The sequence below is a fragment of the Rhopilema esculentum genome, chromosome 14, assembly GCF_057945365.1.
Source record: "Rhopilema esculentum isolate cy_ngs chromosome 14, ASM5794536v1, whole genome shotgun sequence".
Lineage (NCBI taxonomy): Eukaryota > Metazoa > Cnidaria > Scyphozoa > Rhizostomeae > Rhizostomatidae > Rhopilema > Rhopilema esculentum.
Window position 1 is genome coordinate 6,715,288 of NC_142828.1, and position 16,644 is coordinate 6,731,931.

At 35.9% G+C, this 16,644-nt stretch overlaps 2 protein-coding genes across 8 annotated transcripts in view; both read left to right on the top strand.

Annotated features, from left to right (window-relative positions):
• Positions 1 to 6,656, top strand: part of LOC135695965 (uncharacterized) — a 61,832-nt gene extending 55,176 nt beyond the window's left edge. For 5 of the 6 annotated variants that reach the window (XM_065215201.2, XM_065215199.2, XM_065215203.2 and 2 more), the window contains 8 exons: positions 33 to 206; positions 674 to 724; positions 901 to 1,035; positions 1,408 to 1,644; positions 1,894 to 2,004; positions 2,413 to 2,502; positions 4,060 to 4,101; positions 5,608 to 6,656. In XM_065215201.2, the coding sequence (XP_065071273.2) occupies positions 33 to 206; positions 674 to 724; positions 901 to 1,035; positions 1,408 to 1,644; positions 1,894 to 2,004; positions 2,413 to 2,502; positions 4,060 to 4,098 (837 nt within the window). In that variant the 3' untranslated portion in view covers positions 4,099 to 4,101; positions 5,608 to 6,656. Of the gene's footprint in view, positions 1 to 32; positions 207 to 673; positions 725 to 900; positions 1,036 to 1,407; positions 1,645 to 1,893; positions 2,005 to 2,412; positions 2,503 to 4,059; positions 4,102 to 5,600 lie in introns of all 6 variants that reach the window. The other variant, XM_065215200.2, reaches the window with a different exon arrangement.
• Positions 6,657 to 8,011: 1,355 nt separating this feature from the next.
• LOC135695968 (uncharacterized) lies at positions 8,012 to 16,253 on the top strand. 2 transcript variants are annotated; one of them, XM_065215207.2, is made up of 6 exons: positions 8,012 to 8,685; positions 9,437 to 9,573; positions 9,807 to 10,139; positions 11,315 to 11,602; positions 12,384 to 12,495; positions 13,986 to 16,253. In XM_065215207.2, the coding sequence occupies exons 1-6, from the start codon at positions 8,475 to 8,477 to the stop codon at positions 15,359 to 15,361; spliced, it is 2,457 nt and encodes an 818-aa protein (XP_065071279.2). In that variant the 5' UTR covers positions 8,012 to 8,474; the 3' UTR covers positions 15,362 to 16,253. The 2 variants fall into 2 exon arrangements, with proteins under 2 accessions (XP_065071279.2, XP_065071278.2); XM_065215206.2 differs by having other exon boundaries at positions 8,018 to 8,685; positions 13,983 to 16,253.
• Positions 16,254 to 16,644: the final 391 nt, after the last annotated feature.

Here is a 16,644-nt window from a genome sequence, read left to right on the forward strand (position 1 = left end):
TGTGACAATAACCTTTATTTCTCTTTCCTTAGATTTGGGTTAATGGCAAGCCTGTCCAGGATGTCAAGAAATACCTCATGACCAAGGCGCTCGTTTCTGGTTTGAATCTTCGAGATAATCTTCAATTTGATATACAAACTGTTGCTGAAAACGGACTTTGTTCGGAGAAATGTCACTACAACATATACGGAGCCGATTCGTTGCGGGTACGTGTTCATGTGACATGTAACAAGGCAGGCATAAAAGATATGATAAACTTCAAATATTTTCATACGTGAAATGAGGCCAAAGTGATTTTATATCTTTTTTCCTTATCCCATATATAATGCTGTATATAAATTCAACAAGGCTTCTTATAATTGCATAAATAATTTGGCCCCTGAGATTTCATTTCAGCTGTCAAAGTCTATTTCTATTTCGTCCAGGAAACAAATACCCCTTTGCAACGGGCAACTTTCTACAACGGGCACCTCTCTGCCACGGACAATTTTCTAGAACGCCTTATTTAAATCATTCACCGCCATGTTGAGTTATTTTTAGATTCATATTGATTTATCAATGCTTTTACTCTAAAGTCACAAGTATCTAAGACGGCCATAATAGCTACAACGCGATTACAATGAATTGGTTGAAAACAACTAATTTTTGTTATCTTATTTCTTCATCATTATAGAACCCTGATTATGAAGATTTCTTTGTCAAAGCTGCTGGAAATTATCGAACGGTAAGTATGCTTAGTCAATTTATTGGAGATTTTTAAACAACATAGAGAAAACTTCTCTATATTTTTGCATAAGATTTTTTGAAACTTATGTACGAGGCTTTAAGAACATTTGTCTCACATATATCATTATTTTTAAATGTCTTACTTAATTTGAATTCAATATATTTTTATTTCAGTTTATTGCATTATTTGACTACGACCCATACAAAAGTTCTCCGAATCAAAACCCGGCTCTTGAACTTCAGTTCAGCGAGGGTGACTTGCTAAAAGTTTATGACACATCAAGAAGTGATGGCTTTTACCATGCTGAGGTGAGTTACTTCGTGTAATAAATTTCACGTTTCCCACTATTTTATGCATCTGTCACAGAAACGTTCTGTAAACAATGTTGATTGTGTCTTTCTATGGAATGGGTCTTGGAAAGTCTTCTTGCAGTGCTAGGAATCTGCGCCAACACTTTTGGCTCATCATTTCAAATCGAAAACAACATGATTGATATGCCTTCTTTTTTAACCTCTTTGATCATCCTTGAAAGTGTTTCAGTTCTACTCTTTTTGAGTATGTTCTTAAATGTTCCCGTCCATTGCTTGACTTGAGGCATACTAAGGAATCTATTCTTTGTTCCTTGGACTGTTGCTTGTTCTGTGTTTTATTGTTTGTCACACAATTCCTGGCTATCATAGGTACGTGGAAAGAAAGGTTTGGTCCCTTCGAATTTCATTGAAGAGATCTCAATGCCAGAAAATAGCTATTCTACAACGAGCAACATGTACTCTTCAAGAGGAGGCAGCGAATCCTTTTCGAGGTCGATGCAAACGGGCAGAAGCTCGTATGGACAAACATCATCATCATCACAGCAGCAAGGGCAAGAATACGAGAAGCGGTCCAGCCTTTCATCAACAAATAATGGCCGTAGAAGGGTAAACCATTGATTTTAAGTGCCATATCTAATTTCCAACATACTTTGCTGATTTCACACATTAAGTCGTATTTCGTGATGCTCTTTCAGGCTATGTGATGCAAGTTCTAAAATTATACAAAAGTTTAGTTTCCCACTCTCTCACAGTGTGAGCCACTTTAGAACTCAACTAGGTGAAAGGTAGTGTAGGTTATTCTTTAGGCCATTTAAGTTTCTCCGTGGCTCACGTCATCTTCTATTTCCTGAACAGAAAATGGTAGCTGTATACGACTATGATCCACTGAAGCAGTCACCTTCAAAGGACAAGTCTAAAGAGCTCAATTTGAAAAAGGGGCAATATGTCACCGTTGTTGGAGATATGGTGAGATCAAATTAATAGCTTTATTCATTTAGCTCAATTAACCAATCAAACTGTGTGTTCGGGTTTATCTTGATTAGTAAGTTAGCTCATGATCCTATAGGAAATTCAGTTTTACAACATTATTTTACAGCCTTTACGCCAACATCTTTTTGGAAAATGTAAAGCTTATCGTACAATATTTTAGTTGTAGTCCATAGCATATTTCATCATATTAACTACCAGATGCATATTGCACAACCTTTGTACGAATGTCACAAAATACACCTTGCTCTTTTATTGTTTTTTTTGCATACCAAGCGTCTCCTCTCCGAACACCCTTCGATTAATTACTCGCTAAACATTGTTTCAACAACTTGATAACTTTTCCTTATGAAAGCATTCTAGTAAAAACACGTTCTTCAATTCTAGAGACCTGATGGATTTTATTTTGGGGAGGCCGATGGACGCCAGGGCCTGGTCCCAGGAGATTTCTTAGAACCTTCAAAGGATGATGACATGGTGAGTATTTGATATCCCGTAGCAAATTAACGTGCTTTGAATATTTGACGATTTCAGTCTTTATATCTTGAACAGCATTTTGAAAATTGACGTGTTGAGGGATTGGAAAGGACACTTGCTTGACCCAAATACATTCTCAGGCCTCCTTTTTACTGCAAAATATGGTCAGGATGTGGACGTTTCAGTGTACCATTAAGCAATAATGAGTGTTGCATTTAATTTAACTTCATTTTTTTCCCTTTTTGATTTTCTCTCTGCTCCGCTAATGAAGCTTCTCTCTTCACCATGCGTGAATTACCGAAGAACGAACGTGTCAAGCTTAAGAAATCTTGGCCGAAGCAGCCACTTTTTAGTTGATAGTTTCACAATGGCGGACACCGACATATCCTTTTTAGCGAAGTTCAAGCAAATTCCAGTGCTATTATAGATCTATTCATCTATTCATTCAGTGGATATTATTTGATAAGCTTCAATGATGGAGCAAATGCTGTTAGTCATTTCTTTCGGTGAGATACAATAACTTATTTCCAATAAGGATTACCCAAGAAAGTTGTCAGTGAAACAACCCTTGCTATCACCCTTTCTTGAGAGACTCCTTTTCGTATCTGCGAGATGGACGGAGGCATCCCTGGCTCAAGCAACAATTTCTATTTACGATTATCAAGTTTGGTTGTGTTGGATACATGTTTGCTAAGCTAGGCTGCTAAATTCATTCAAAAGCTCCACTGCGTACTTTCTGAATCAAAATCTAAATTCAGCAAGTTCGTCCTCTTTTGTAAAAGAATGGAGTCTCGATTTGGGTGATTAGGAATAATTGCCAGGCTTGTAGTTCGTCGACAGTTTGACGTTATTCATGTGAGCTTTTTGAGGAAACAAGACAAGCACAATATTCAAGCAAAAGCCGAGCATCTTCTTATCAAGCCTGTTTCGATCCAGCTTCTTTTATTTTGTAAAGATTTTCATGATGAAGAAAGATCGAAGAAATTATTTGCTTTTTTCCCAAATGAATATGTTGTGCCGCTAAAGGATAATTTAAGGCCTAGAATCCGAAAAGTTTTACCATTTTTCGCAAAAACTAGCGAAAATTAAGGTATTCTCATAAAAAATTGTGTTCTTAAGATAAATGCTCTGAATTGCAATTTATACAGCGAAGTCTGATCTCGCAATTTTTTGTAAGCGAATTTGATAATCCAGGGTTAAACAATAATTTAATAAGCAGAATGAGCGTCCTTGGCAAGGATCACGTACTTCCCCTGTGATCACTTCGTGTGATTTATGCAGCTTGTGCTTACAGCTGGTCATTTGCAGAGTCTGTGGTCAGTACGATTAACCTTGTGTGTTCAGTCTCAAGTCCGCCAATCGTATTATAGGATAATTATTGTGTTTCAGAGTATTTGGGGTCATGCTCTTCTTTGATCATGATTCAGCTTTCAATATTCCCCAAAACTACATGTTTTCACGGAATTATCTAGAATTTTAGATGATTTTGTGCGGTCTTAAGTAGTCAGATGAATGTCGTCTATTTTCTATTCATTTGTGTCTCTTTTACTTTTAAAGGATTCAAGACGTGTGCAATTTGCAGCAGGAGATAAGTGAGCTGTAAGTAACGTTGTTTATTGCTCAAGTTAAGCGGTTAGCGTTTAAGCGAGGCATGATAACAATCAGTGATAAAAGGGAAGACAGAAAGGTAGAACCAGTTAAACCAATCATCCAGCTATAGCTAGCACTTGGGCAAAGAAAAATTTACCTGAGCTTATTGCCATTCTGTATGGAACCAAGTTTCATGAAAAATTTAGCGAGTTGTTTGAAATGTTCGAAAGTCAAATGATCAGCTCCCATTTGTAATTCGAAGTTTCCATTAAATCGAAGCTGTTCTGCTTTTGATATGGCTAATGTTGCAAGAACGGTTATAGAATTCAGCTATATAAATTAAGGACTATTATTATTGTGTCTTCGGCTTTAAACAATGGGATAAGGAACACATAGAGAGAGAACTATATTTCTCTGAGTGATTGTCATTCCAGCCAATTACACACACCTTCACATATACATCTATTCTAACTCTAGTGTACTTCTACATAAGCCCAAATGTGGACTGGTGACGAGCTCCCTGGGGAGTTGTACTATGACCTAGGTCAACAGATAAACATGTGATCAATGACATTGAACGCGAGGCCAAAGCATTATTGACACTAATTCACAACAATTATATACAGAACCTACAAATTCATCAACATGACCTGTCAATAAGCTCATCAACAGGGACGTCTTTTTGCAGTATCCTTACTTATATCTGCAAAACTGTAAGAAAAAAATTGTCATACATCAGGTTTTCAAACATGAATAGACATCCCTTATTTGGAAACCATCCTATTCTTGGATATATAAGCTGACCAACACAAGTGACGGTACTTAAAGTCTCTTGCGCAACCGGCACGTTTAGCGGCAGTTGTCTTGAAACTATGCTTGTATTTTCATGCAGTACGATATTAAGCCAGTTGTGCAAGAGCCTTAAAAGGCAATAGAAATAAAGTGATCAATAGCCACTCAGATGTTTATTGATTGGCCAATAGTTTATTGGCAGATGGCATAGAAGGCACTTTAGAATCTGCCGATTTGCTTTTAAAGGCCGGTTCCCACTTGATTGGCTATCTGCTCGCGCGACTAGGCGAAATCGAATTAACAAGTCAGCGAATCGGCGAACGCGCCCAGTCGCCCAGTAGTTCAACTGAGTGGAACTACTCAGCGAATGGTTGCGCATTCGCAGCGAATAAGGAAGTTCAATTTGCGCATGACCCAATGTGCATTCGCTTAGTCGCTTAGTCGCATTAACTTGTTTGTCTAGGGATTTTCAAGAAATGTTCACAGCGTGTTGCATAGTTCTTTTCTTACCAATTAAATTATCAAAGTTTAGGCGTGTTTGTTTCCTCCTTTTTAAGAGATTATGTATTGTTACTTTTATCTTACCTTTGTCTTTAAAGGTAACAGAAAATTTAAGGCATGGCACATACACTTTGCTTTTCAGTAATTCATTGAGCTAAAATATCGAATCAATGACTTTATTTTATTCAGTCAATCAATGATACCTTATCTTTTAGGTTTTAGGATCCAAAAAACCTTTTCAAAAAAATCACGATGAGTAATGTCACAGAGAACTGCATTTAGTGTACTTTTGTGTAGATTCTACCAACGAGCAATCTAGACAATATACAACTGAACATTTTCTGAAAGTATGGAAGTTGAAACATTTTGTTTTTATTACAGTCTGGTTTTTATTATTAAGCGTAGCTGTTACTTGTCGTATGTAAATTTTTTCTATTTAAAGTTGAACCAGTATCTGTTTCCTTTTGTATCTTCCTTCACCTTCCATCTTCCTTGTTATCATTTTTGTCTGCATAACTGCACCTCTTTGTGTTCGTTTGTATTGACTTTAGAAACAAGAATTTTGTTATGTTGCCCTAGTGTAAATACAACATCTTGCAGCCAGTTTTATTAAGGTCTGTGAAATGAAATTACCATAGATTTTAGGATCCAGAAAGCATTATAATGTGAATTTCATTTGATAGGAACTGCAAGTATAGGTTTCCATCTTGGCCGTACATTTCCAGTCTATAGAATTTGGAGATTTTTGTTTAAAGTGTATTGGTTCAACCACATTTGTTTATAATAAAGCCGTCTGATGGAGGTATGGTGTTTAGGCAGCTCTCACCCTTTAACGCCCATATGCAAATATTGTTTAGAGTTCATGGACCTTGCTGGCAATTTTTATACTGCATGCGAACAAACATTTTCAAAAGAGACCCTATCTCTAGCTACTTCAAAGCATAAATAATAAACAAGCCATTGCTACGAATCAATATTTTACTTGCAAATACTGAAATATCACTAGTATAAACGCAAAGTATTTCGAAAACATTTAATTTTATGCCTGTTTTTAAGTTTTTTCGTTCTCTATCTTGTATTGTTTATAATAGGTAACTAATTTTTGTGGATGTGATACACTATGACTTAAATTATGTAGGATTAATACTCAAATGATACTAGTTTACGTAGTGTTAGATTTAGCATCAATTACTGTACGATACACCGAATAATTTATTTATGATGCATTGCTCAATGCTATTTGAGGCATCGCTATAAAAAACGTCACATAGATTTGCAGTGTTATCTCTGCAATGTTATTCCTTGCTTTACGAAGAACTCTTGAAATCTAAGTTTATTTTTGAGCCATACGACAAATTCACTTCCATTTGGAGCTAGACGCCTCTTCTTAGGCCTCAGGATATTGCATCGCTGCCCAAGTATCACCCTATTGGAAATTTAAAGTTTTGCCAGATGAAAAAGTTTCATTTTTATTCCGGAAATGGTTAAAAATTATTTTTGGTTCAATCGTGAAAAGTTTTGAAATCGGAGAAACATCTTTGCTATGAACTGGGAGAAGGGGAGGGTGGACAATGCCCTCCTTGGCGTAGTGACTCTAAATAGACTTGGAATAGCTAATTGAAAAATCGTAACCTATATAGTTATTGAGGGTGAGTATAGACCTTCGCGGCAGTCCAGAGGCTAAATCTCAGAGTAAGATCAGTTTGTTGGTCAGAAAGCAATGTTAAACTGAATAGAAATGCGGAAATAGAGGGAAGTCGAATCTGCAATAAATTTAGTACCTCAAGGGGGGAGCTGATATTTCAGACAAAATTGTAACGTTTTATAGACTGCAAGAAAAAGACTAAGAAAAAGACTGTAAGAAGTATTCTGAAATTTTAAGCTAATCTGAAGGGCGTAGTCGAAAAATTTTCTGCCTGCTTTACAATTCCCTCTCGTTATATGGTTTATATAGATAGGTCCTTCGCGTTCTTTGGGAATTCCCGATAAAATAGAAATTGAAATGCTAAAACGCTTAAATTCTAAAAAAGCTGGATTCTGAAATGCCTGTCGGGAATTTTGCTGATTTTTTCCAAGGATAACAGACTTGGGTTGAAGTCTTATGCATAATGCTTATTATTTTCAGATATTTTTAGATATTTGCTTATAACTTTGGAAGATCAGTTTTTACACGTAGCGCTTTCTCGCTTTACACAGATCAGAATATACAAATTTTAGGAGAACTTTGAAGGAAAAAGACTGTTGTAGAATGGGGTTCAGCTACAAAATGCTACATATCACGGTTGTTGTGTTTGATTAGCCAACCATTACCACGTAAAAAGCCATAGCTTTTCCAAAATCATTTTTAAAATGGCATGTTTTTCCAAGTTCTTAAGGGTGTGTTCAGCAAAAATTGTCCTTTTGCTGTCGGACTCCTCTTTGCCCCTCTAACCTTCTAACCCTGGCAACGCCATTGGTCTGGAGCATAAGCTACCTGTACTTGCGCATCGTGTACATTTCGTTTATACTTATAAGAACCAATAATTTCTTCGACACAGTCTCCAGAGAAAAATGAGCAACTCTAAATCTTCCTTAAAAAAACCTGATTTCAAGGTTTTTGAGAATAATTTATTAGGTCATTGAAGTTCGAATATTGTGAAATCTAAGAATTAAATACGGATTATAGCCAGGCTCGAATTTCATCGACAATCTTGAGTTTTTTATCTATATGAAGTTTTTGAGCAAACACGAAAGGCATGACTCACGATAGCCAATAGATTCAAGGAACGCGCGTCCGGCTTTGTATTGCGGTTGTTTGTTTCGTTTTCTATACCGTTTTCATGGCGAGGAAAAGGGAGTAACAATGATTTAAACTCTCGTCTTTAGAATGACTAGAGAATAATTATAGGCCGAGAATCACAAATTTTTAAGAATTTTGAGCTCAGGAAGGTATTCGGTAAAGAAAAGGTCTATGTCCAGGCCAGGAGGTTACAGGAAAGCCCAGACGTCTGGTCTCGTTTTCAAGAAGAAATTGTTTCCTTGTTGTTCGTTTTTGTTTTGCATGGCTTTCAGGGAAATGAATCCAATGTGCATCAAATAAAGCTCTAACCATGCATATTTTCTTGAAAAATGGTGATCAACAGCGTTGGCTGATAGTTGAACTGATTGATGGACACATGCCAAGATTGTCCGGCTTTTCTCTCAGTCATTCCCAAGTCGCCGAAACACTGGAGCCCGCAATTTGGTTCAAGTTGATGGTCATCGACTCAATAAGCATTGACTGCCAGAAATATGTTGTTAGCTGGAACACAATTTCAACGGGTTTGTGAATATTGTTGTTTGAAGAATTTTTCTGCTGTTTACAGAACACTTTTGCTATTTGTAGGACGTTCATGCATGCAATTTGCGTTCTGTATCCATATACACTCTTTTTTTATAAGAACCAGTAAATTTAAGTTCAGGACTGTTCTTAATATTTTCGGAAATCTGAGGGGTTGATTGTTCTTAATTTGTTCTTAAATTAAGAGGGTGTAAGCAGTGCTATTGCTAGCTTTTTCGCTCTAAGGAGGTGTTCAGGCCTCATTTGCCAACAAAGTGAGTGAGACAGCCTTAATTTGCTGACAATTTGAATATTCACCGAAAAAGCACCCAGACATCGCTAAAAATCCTCGATTTTGAGAAAAAATGTTGTTCACATTTGCATTTTGCAGAAGCTCAGCCTCAGCTTGTTCTTAATTTGTTCTTAACTTTTGACCAGTTTTGAGGCTTGTGTTCTTATAAAATTGTTCTTATAAAAAAAGAGTTTATTGTATTACCAGTGGGCTCTGGCTTTGCCACTAGCCTAATTCAAAGTTATTCAAAGGTTTTGGACACATGGCTCAAAACTGCACCTCGAGTTTTTTTCCATGCTTTAAAGATTTACTACTTCTCCCTTGCTAACTTTTTGTTGTATCTAATAGAAACTGTATATTTATGGTAAGTTACTGCTGTTATGCAGAGTTTGAAAAGAGTTTGACCGGTGAAACAGTTTTTTTTCAAACACATGTATAGAACTTGCACTCTCCTTTCATAGATGCCTCATCTGAAACAAGATACTTGATGTTTGAAGATGAAGACCAAAGTTGCTACGACTTTAATGATGACATTGATGAGCTTTACCGCCTAGCTACCTTCCTCATCACTACTAACCCTATGGCAGTGCTAAATGATGTAAGGTTTAGCTCTTTTTGATCAACTACAAAGTGTGTTTGAGGAATTGTTTGCTTTAGATCAGTCTATGTTCATTACTTTTTATTTGTTGTCATGTCTGTTTTCTTTTAGAACTATCAAATTTACCTGCCCTCTCCTCATACCATTTAGACAGAATTTGTAGATTGATAGTTTGATCATTTTGGTAATACATAAAGAAAATACCAAAATTCTGATACCAAGATTTTTTCCAGAAAGACCGGCAGATTCTAATTGAAGATTATGAAAGAAGTGTGTTCCGCATGTTGCATTGCTACATTCTTGGGAAAATAACTTTGAGACCAGAAGACATTATCCAGGTAGAGAATGCTCTTGAGGCCCAGAACCAAGCAATTCTTTTTTTGGATGATCTCATGCTGATGCACAAAAGAACAGAAGTTCAATTAATGGGTGACATGAGAGAGCTTCGGGAGTCAAGAATCTTACCATTTTTTAACAAGCTTTTGACCAATGAAAGCTGTAATAATGGTTTGGTTTCCCTTCTTAAGGAAAATGTAATTAAAGATTTGCAAAGAGTCCGAAATGAGGTAAATTTTTAATCATATTTCAGCAAATTTGACTGTAACATTCTCTGTTCAAATTCTTGTTCATATTACTTATATTGTTTGGGAGATGGTTTCCTGTACTGAACCGTTTTGCTTTTTTTGTTTACCTTGTAATGTCTTTAAGTTCTGTCTATTAATAAATATTTATAATACTAAAAAATATTTATAATATTTTATAATATTAATATTTTGATATTTTTCAATATTCTGTAATATTTTAATATTTTTTAATATTCTATAATATTTTAACATTTATATTATTAATATCTGTAGTTTTTTTAAAACATTTTATTTAATAAACCTACTTTATCTATTTTTAGAGTATGTATCTCAGATTCTGTTTAAAAAAATATGTTTTTTTTCTGACTTTACAGGAGCAACCAAATGTTAGAACAGAATTTATTTTATTTATTTGTAAATATGTAAATTTTGAATTGGTTATCCTGTAAAAGCATTCATAATAATGATAATGATAATAATAAGTTAATGTCTTGCCAATGCCATAAACTATCATAGAACCCTAAAGCAACATTTGCTATTCTCAGATCTGTGTATCAAATAGTAATTTATCAAAATAGGCTCAACAAACTGATCTTTGCTTTAAGAAATGTGTGTCAATTTACCAAATATTTTAGCAGAAAAATATTTTCATTTTGAATAGTGGGTCAAGGATATCGAAGAATGGCTTTGAAAAAAGCAAACATTTTAAATCATAGTAGTGCTTTTCATCTGACACTCAATGATTTTCGTCAGAGTATAAAACACCAGAGCACAGATCAAAATAAAAGGCTAAGAAATATATATACCAAATTGTGGATTGATCAAGAAATTTAAATAAACTAGTTTATTTGAAATATCTGTACTAGCTCTTGTTTATCAAGAAACTAGAACAGTTTATCAAGAAACTTCATTTTAGTGAAACAGAATTGTTTGTCTCAAAGCCACCTTTTGCTATCTAAGGCACCCAGGTGACATTGATGAATGAATATCAAACCCAATCACATAACCTATTTCTCCATGGCACATTTCAATTCACTGCCAGGCAAAAGTTGTTTTTGGTTTACGATCAACATTACCTATTTTAATATCTGGCAAATAAATTTTTGGTTAGTACATATCTTGCCCTTTGCAATAACATGATTTTTCTTTAACTACAGTTTGATGTGGCACAGAGGCGAGTAGACAGGGTAAAGCTTGAGATGAATCAAGGGGCAACTAGCAGTGAATATTCCTCAGCCCTGGCAAAAGCAAGAGGGAAAAGGGATGTTATTGCAGCAAAAATGTGCCAGCTTTTAGAGTGGAGAGAGATGTTGGATGCTCAAAGTAACATTATTGGAAATTTTGTTTTAAGGGGACCTGTTGAGCCAGTTATTTTAAGATATTTTGAACTTCATGAAAAAGTAAAAGAAGAAAAACATCTGGGTAAACTGGTTTGTGACAAAAAGGTGATTAATTTTGCTTGAAAGTGTTTTGTACATTATGTCATCTTTCAAAGCATCAAAGATGAGAATTTATATTTGGGAGGTGACTGTATAGCATACACAAAAGGAAAGGAAATCCATTAAAGTTGATAAAAGAACGTGAATGCACCAAAAGGTCCTGGAAATTTTAAAAATTGATACTCTTATACCCTTATGCAGTTTACGTGAATTCTACGTTTTATTTTATATCCATATGTTGTTCACAATCTATTTCTTGATCTCTGTATGTTAACTATGTTGATGAATTCAAAAGTTTACATTGCATGATGTTGTGTAATGATAAGTCTTTTAACAATGATGCCAGATGAACAATTGATGATTGTCTTAAGGGGGCAGCCATAGACACCTCTTTTATCTTTCCCTAAGTCACTAGACAATAAATTTCTGAGACATTTCATTTGCTTTACATTTTATTTTGGTGACATTCCCTCTCTGCGACATTTTATTTCTTAAATGTAATTTTGGGTCCAAACGTTGCATAAGAGTTTGCTTCAACATTATACAATTCTCTATAAAAAAACAGGCCAATCTGATCTTTTGCCTACATGCCTTTGCTCCTTTTATGTTTAACGCCCCGTCTCTTTAAAGTGTGATTTTTTGGGTGTTTTTTTCGTAAAATATGGTATCAAAAGTGATAAATCATACTGTTTCCAGGGCATGTTTACTACCAAGTAACTTCCAATGTTCTTTTTGTAGATTTTGGCTTATTAGGCACATGTTTTACGTGAACATTTTATTTTTGCAGGTCCGAGCATCCAGCGTGCGTGCATCCATTGAGAGTACTTTAAGAGATTTAAAAGCAGGCATTGAATCAGCTGGTGTAGAAGTTTCAATAAGTGGACAAAAACCAACAGATGGTATGATTTCAAGATTTTATGATATTGCCAACAGCTCTATTTGGAATAATTGGTCTACACATAGACTACATTGATAAGGGTCCCCTAAATTTTATATTTGTTGTTATTGTTGTGTATTTCAAGGGTACAAGACAACTTTCTGCACTATCATAAACCCATTAAATAGTGTGCTTTGGCTCATAGCCTAGTAAAAAAAATTTTCTGGAGGAAGAGATTCAACAAACACTAAACAGCAGGGGCTGTAGCCCCCCCTCCCATAAAAGGTTAGAAAATTTTTAGTTACTGATATCTTCCTTAATGAGAGTGTTATTGATATCTTCTCTGAACCTTAAAAGTTACGGTCACATCCTTTTCATCCCCCCACTTTTAGACTGGTGCACAGTGACTGTAACGTACACAATGTAAGATTTAACAAAAGGAAAAACATGCTTGGAAACAATGGTAGAACCTCTATGCATGGAATGAATTTCTGCAAAATTGACATTTCTAGTAAGGGCTGTCATAATTGTTGAGTTCTCTAATACCAGGGCTGAAGGTTGGGCTGTTTGCTAAGTAGATTTGGAAAAAGGGGGATTATAATCGTACATGGTCGTAGGTTTTCAAAATCCGTAACGTTTTAACAAATAATTGAATAAAGATTAAAGTTTTACATGAAATGAAACAAATAATTTGTCTTAGAATGTTAAAAAGTTATTGAGTGTGAAACGTTTAAAGACTGAAACATTTAACAAAATTCGATGATTCGAGCAGAAAGATGGTAAGCGATATTCGAAGCCCTTCCCTCGTGGCACTATTTCATGGTTTTCATGTAAACCTTTTTAGTTCTTTATGAAACGTGCAAAGTACTATCATTTCCCCCTCTTGGCGTATACGAAAACATTAACACCTAATCGAACTTTTGTCAACAACAACAGAATAATTTTAGAAGCAACCATGCCTTTCATGGAGAGGTCATTGAAGTTGGACTATATACCAACATCGGCAGCCATGTCTTTTTATCTGTAATGTAATTTGGGTAATTATATTTTGCTGTGCTGGAGGGTCAGTCTTTTAAGAAGTTAATATTGACGTGATTTTGCAATCCAATTTTCATCAAGTTTTATCTTTATCAATCGTCCTTTAAATTAGGCAAGCTCTGTCGAATCGGGAACTTAAACTAGCTTTATATCCAACGTTTGAATGCATGAAAGAGATTGTTTACAGCAGTGATAAAAACAAGCAATTGCATCATTTCTAAAAAACCTACTTATGACATTTATCTTGTTTGCATGGTTATAATTCCAAAAGCCGTTATTTTAGGCCAGGGCGAGCAATAATAACCTGCGCTATCTTATCCAACTATTTACTGTATGAATAGTATTTACTGATATTTTTTAACACTCTTCTTCCCACTTCGTCTCATTTTAAGTCCATCTTTGAAACCGCGTGGTTTCCTTAGCAATATTTTAATGCTCAATGTAAACCTCTATTTTTCTTTGCTTTGTCAGTAGTAAATGAGAATGGCCCTACTGCAGAGTGGCAAACCCTTACAGAACGCCTAGCTTCGATTCTATACAATAAAGACCATCCTTTTGGAATGTTGTTCCTGAATACAACAACAGAAATTTCGAGACGATGCAAGGAAGTTTTCAGTACGTACGAACATCTATCAAATACCTCTTCAGACACTGAAGGCTTTGTGGATATGAATAAGGGTAATGTAAATTTTTCTGAGGATCTAGAGTATATAAAATTGACCATTCAAGAACATTTTGAAAAATCATTAGGGTTGTTAATGGAGTGCTTTGACAGAAGAAATCCAATGTTTTGGCAAAAATTGCGACTTGGGTATGAGAAATTCCTTTACCAGGAGGTTGGATCTTGTTTATTGCAACTATATCGTGTAGTCAATGGCAATGTGATGATAAGTCTTGCAGAACGCGTCACGAGACTACGAGATTTTCCTGTCTGTTCGCTTGGTCTGCAGATGAAGCAGGAATGGTGGCTATCGCTGTTCGAACCGGTAGCTGCAAATGCGCCAAATTATGCATCGTGTGCACAGAATGTTTGCTCGTTTGATTCTGATGACAGCACTGACGGACCAGCGCATTGTTATAGGAACATTGATTTGATGCGAGAAAAGCTCCAACTCGGGACGGTCAAAGTTCTTTCGCGATCTTTCAGTGATAACGATATCAATGCTGCAACGGGCAGCAATTTAGTGCGTTCATCAGCCAATGTTATGGTAAAAGAGATAAGTTCAAAAGTAGTCCCGCGAAATGATTACGTACCTCTCAATCTCCTTATTGGAACATTGAGAAAAGAGGAAGATATTCGTATAAATATGTCATCTTCTTCTGACAGTATTTTTCGAACTGCTGTGAGTAGAAGATCTCGCACATTATCGACGCCAAGTTTCGTATCGACCAACAGTCGCTGTAGCTCGCCCGATCAAGGCTATGCCTCGCCCTCTGCTACTTTAACGCGCAAAGACGGTTTCCAAAAGCATTTTGGTGGAGTAATCACACACATCAAGAAAGTGTTTGATGTGAAAACACCCTTAAATAAGATGCAGCTTATAACTGCTTCATTGCGGAAAATTAACGAGAAAGTTGGAGAGCTGCGGAAGAGTAACCCTGATCCCTCTGCAGGCGGGTCTGATGCCGTTACTTATGCAGTTTCTGGTGATGAGCTGCTACCGCTTATTGTTCTGATGTTACTCAAGCTAGAACCATCACAAGTTGGAAAACTCTTTGTAGATATTTGCTATACCTCCGACTTGATGGCTGATTTTCTCTCATACGGTTGTCATTCGTACTCATTGACACAGTTTCAGATGGCATTTCGCGTTTTGAATCAAGTTTGTGAAGAGTTAGAAATTCCTTAAAGGTGGAAGTGGATGGTACCTGGAGCCAACTTGTTGCTCGCTGTTTTTATCAAAGTTGTAAAGTTGGCTCTTTTATGCTAATTGTAATTTTATCAAGGTTTTTAGTATTGATGTTTGCAAAGAAACACTAAATTATGCTTCAAAATAACGAAGCGTTGTTTTTACACATACTCTACGTTTTCAGAGCAAGTAGCGTCCCGTCCTAAGTCATCTTAATCAATAGTTTTTAGAAATTAGTTGTAACTATACAGATATTGTAGATGTTGTAAAGCAAGTTAGAATTTTATACTAGTAGCAGTAGTAGAAGTTGTGAGTCATTTCTTACTAAGCTTAATCAGATATTAAGCATACAAGATTCAGTATTTTTATATATTCATTCACGCCGCTTACTGATGCCGTAAATATTCGCCGGCTATTATGACCATTTATCAGGCTCCAGTGTTTTTATTTTCATTCAATACACTCATGTTTTGTCAAATTTCCTTTTTAAAGATTGGCTCAATGTATTAGATGTATAGTTTTCCCTTGTCCCCTAACTTTTGTTTCTTAAGGCAATGCCCTGTTTGTCTACTAAACGTTTAACTAATTCTCTGTCACAGAAGCCTACAAACCCTTCCATCCTTTAACTTCCTCACAATATATCTCCTCCATAAACTTCTCAATGTAAGCCATCTCTTTAAATTCCGTCCTACATTGGCACTCCTTCTTAGTTTCTTTCCAGGCCTCACCCCATTACTAAGTACGTGAGATCTTCCGTATGAGCCTTATTCTTAGCGGAACCATGAATATATGTCTTTTGGACCAATTTATTGTTACAAAATATATTTTCTTGCTTTACCTATCTTTATAGGTGCCATTTTCTATATCAACCATTTTGAAAGTATAAAGTGAACTGCTGGTTTTAAAGTCTATCAGTCTCCAAGGGCTACTTTACCGACTATACACAATACCCCCAGGTCGCTATGCTCAAGAGAGCATATAACAGGGTGCACCCACAAACGGCACTCAGAACTACGGAACAGGTACCCAAAAATATTTCTGCGTGTAGAAAGAAACCATTTGTGTTAACACCTGACGCAAGTGTGCTGTACTCATAAGTGGCAAGGGGCGGCCTCGAACCAATGACGCCGTAACAACTACATAATACTCTGCCTCTTTTTATATAATTCCAGTTTGAGGCTACAAGCCTGTGTTAGATAGATTTTGTTTTATATGTTTTATATGTATTATTTCAATGCTGGGTCTGGTATATTGAATACATCGCCTTTTACAAACGCACCACA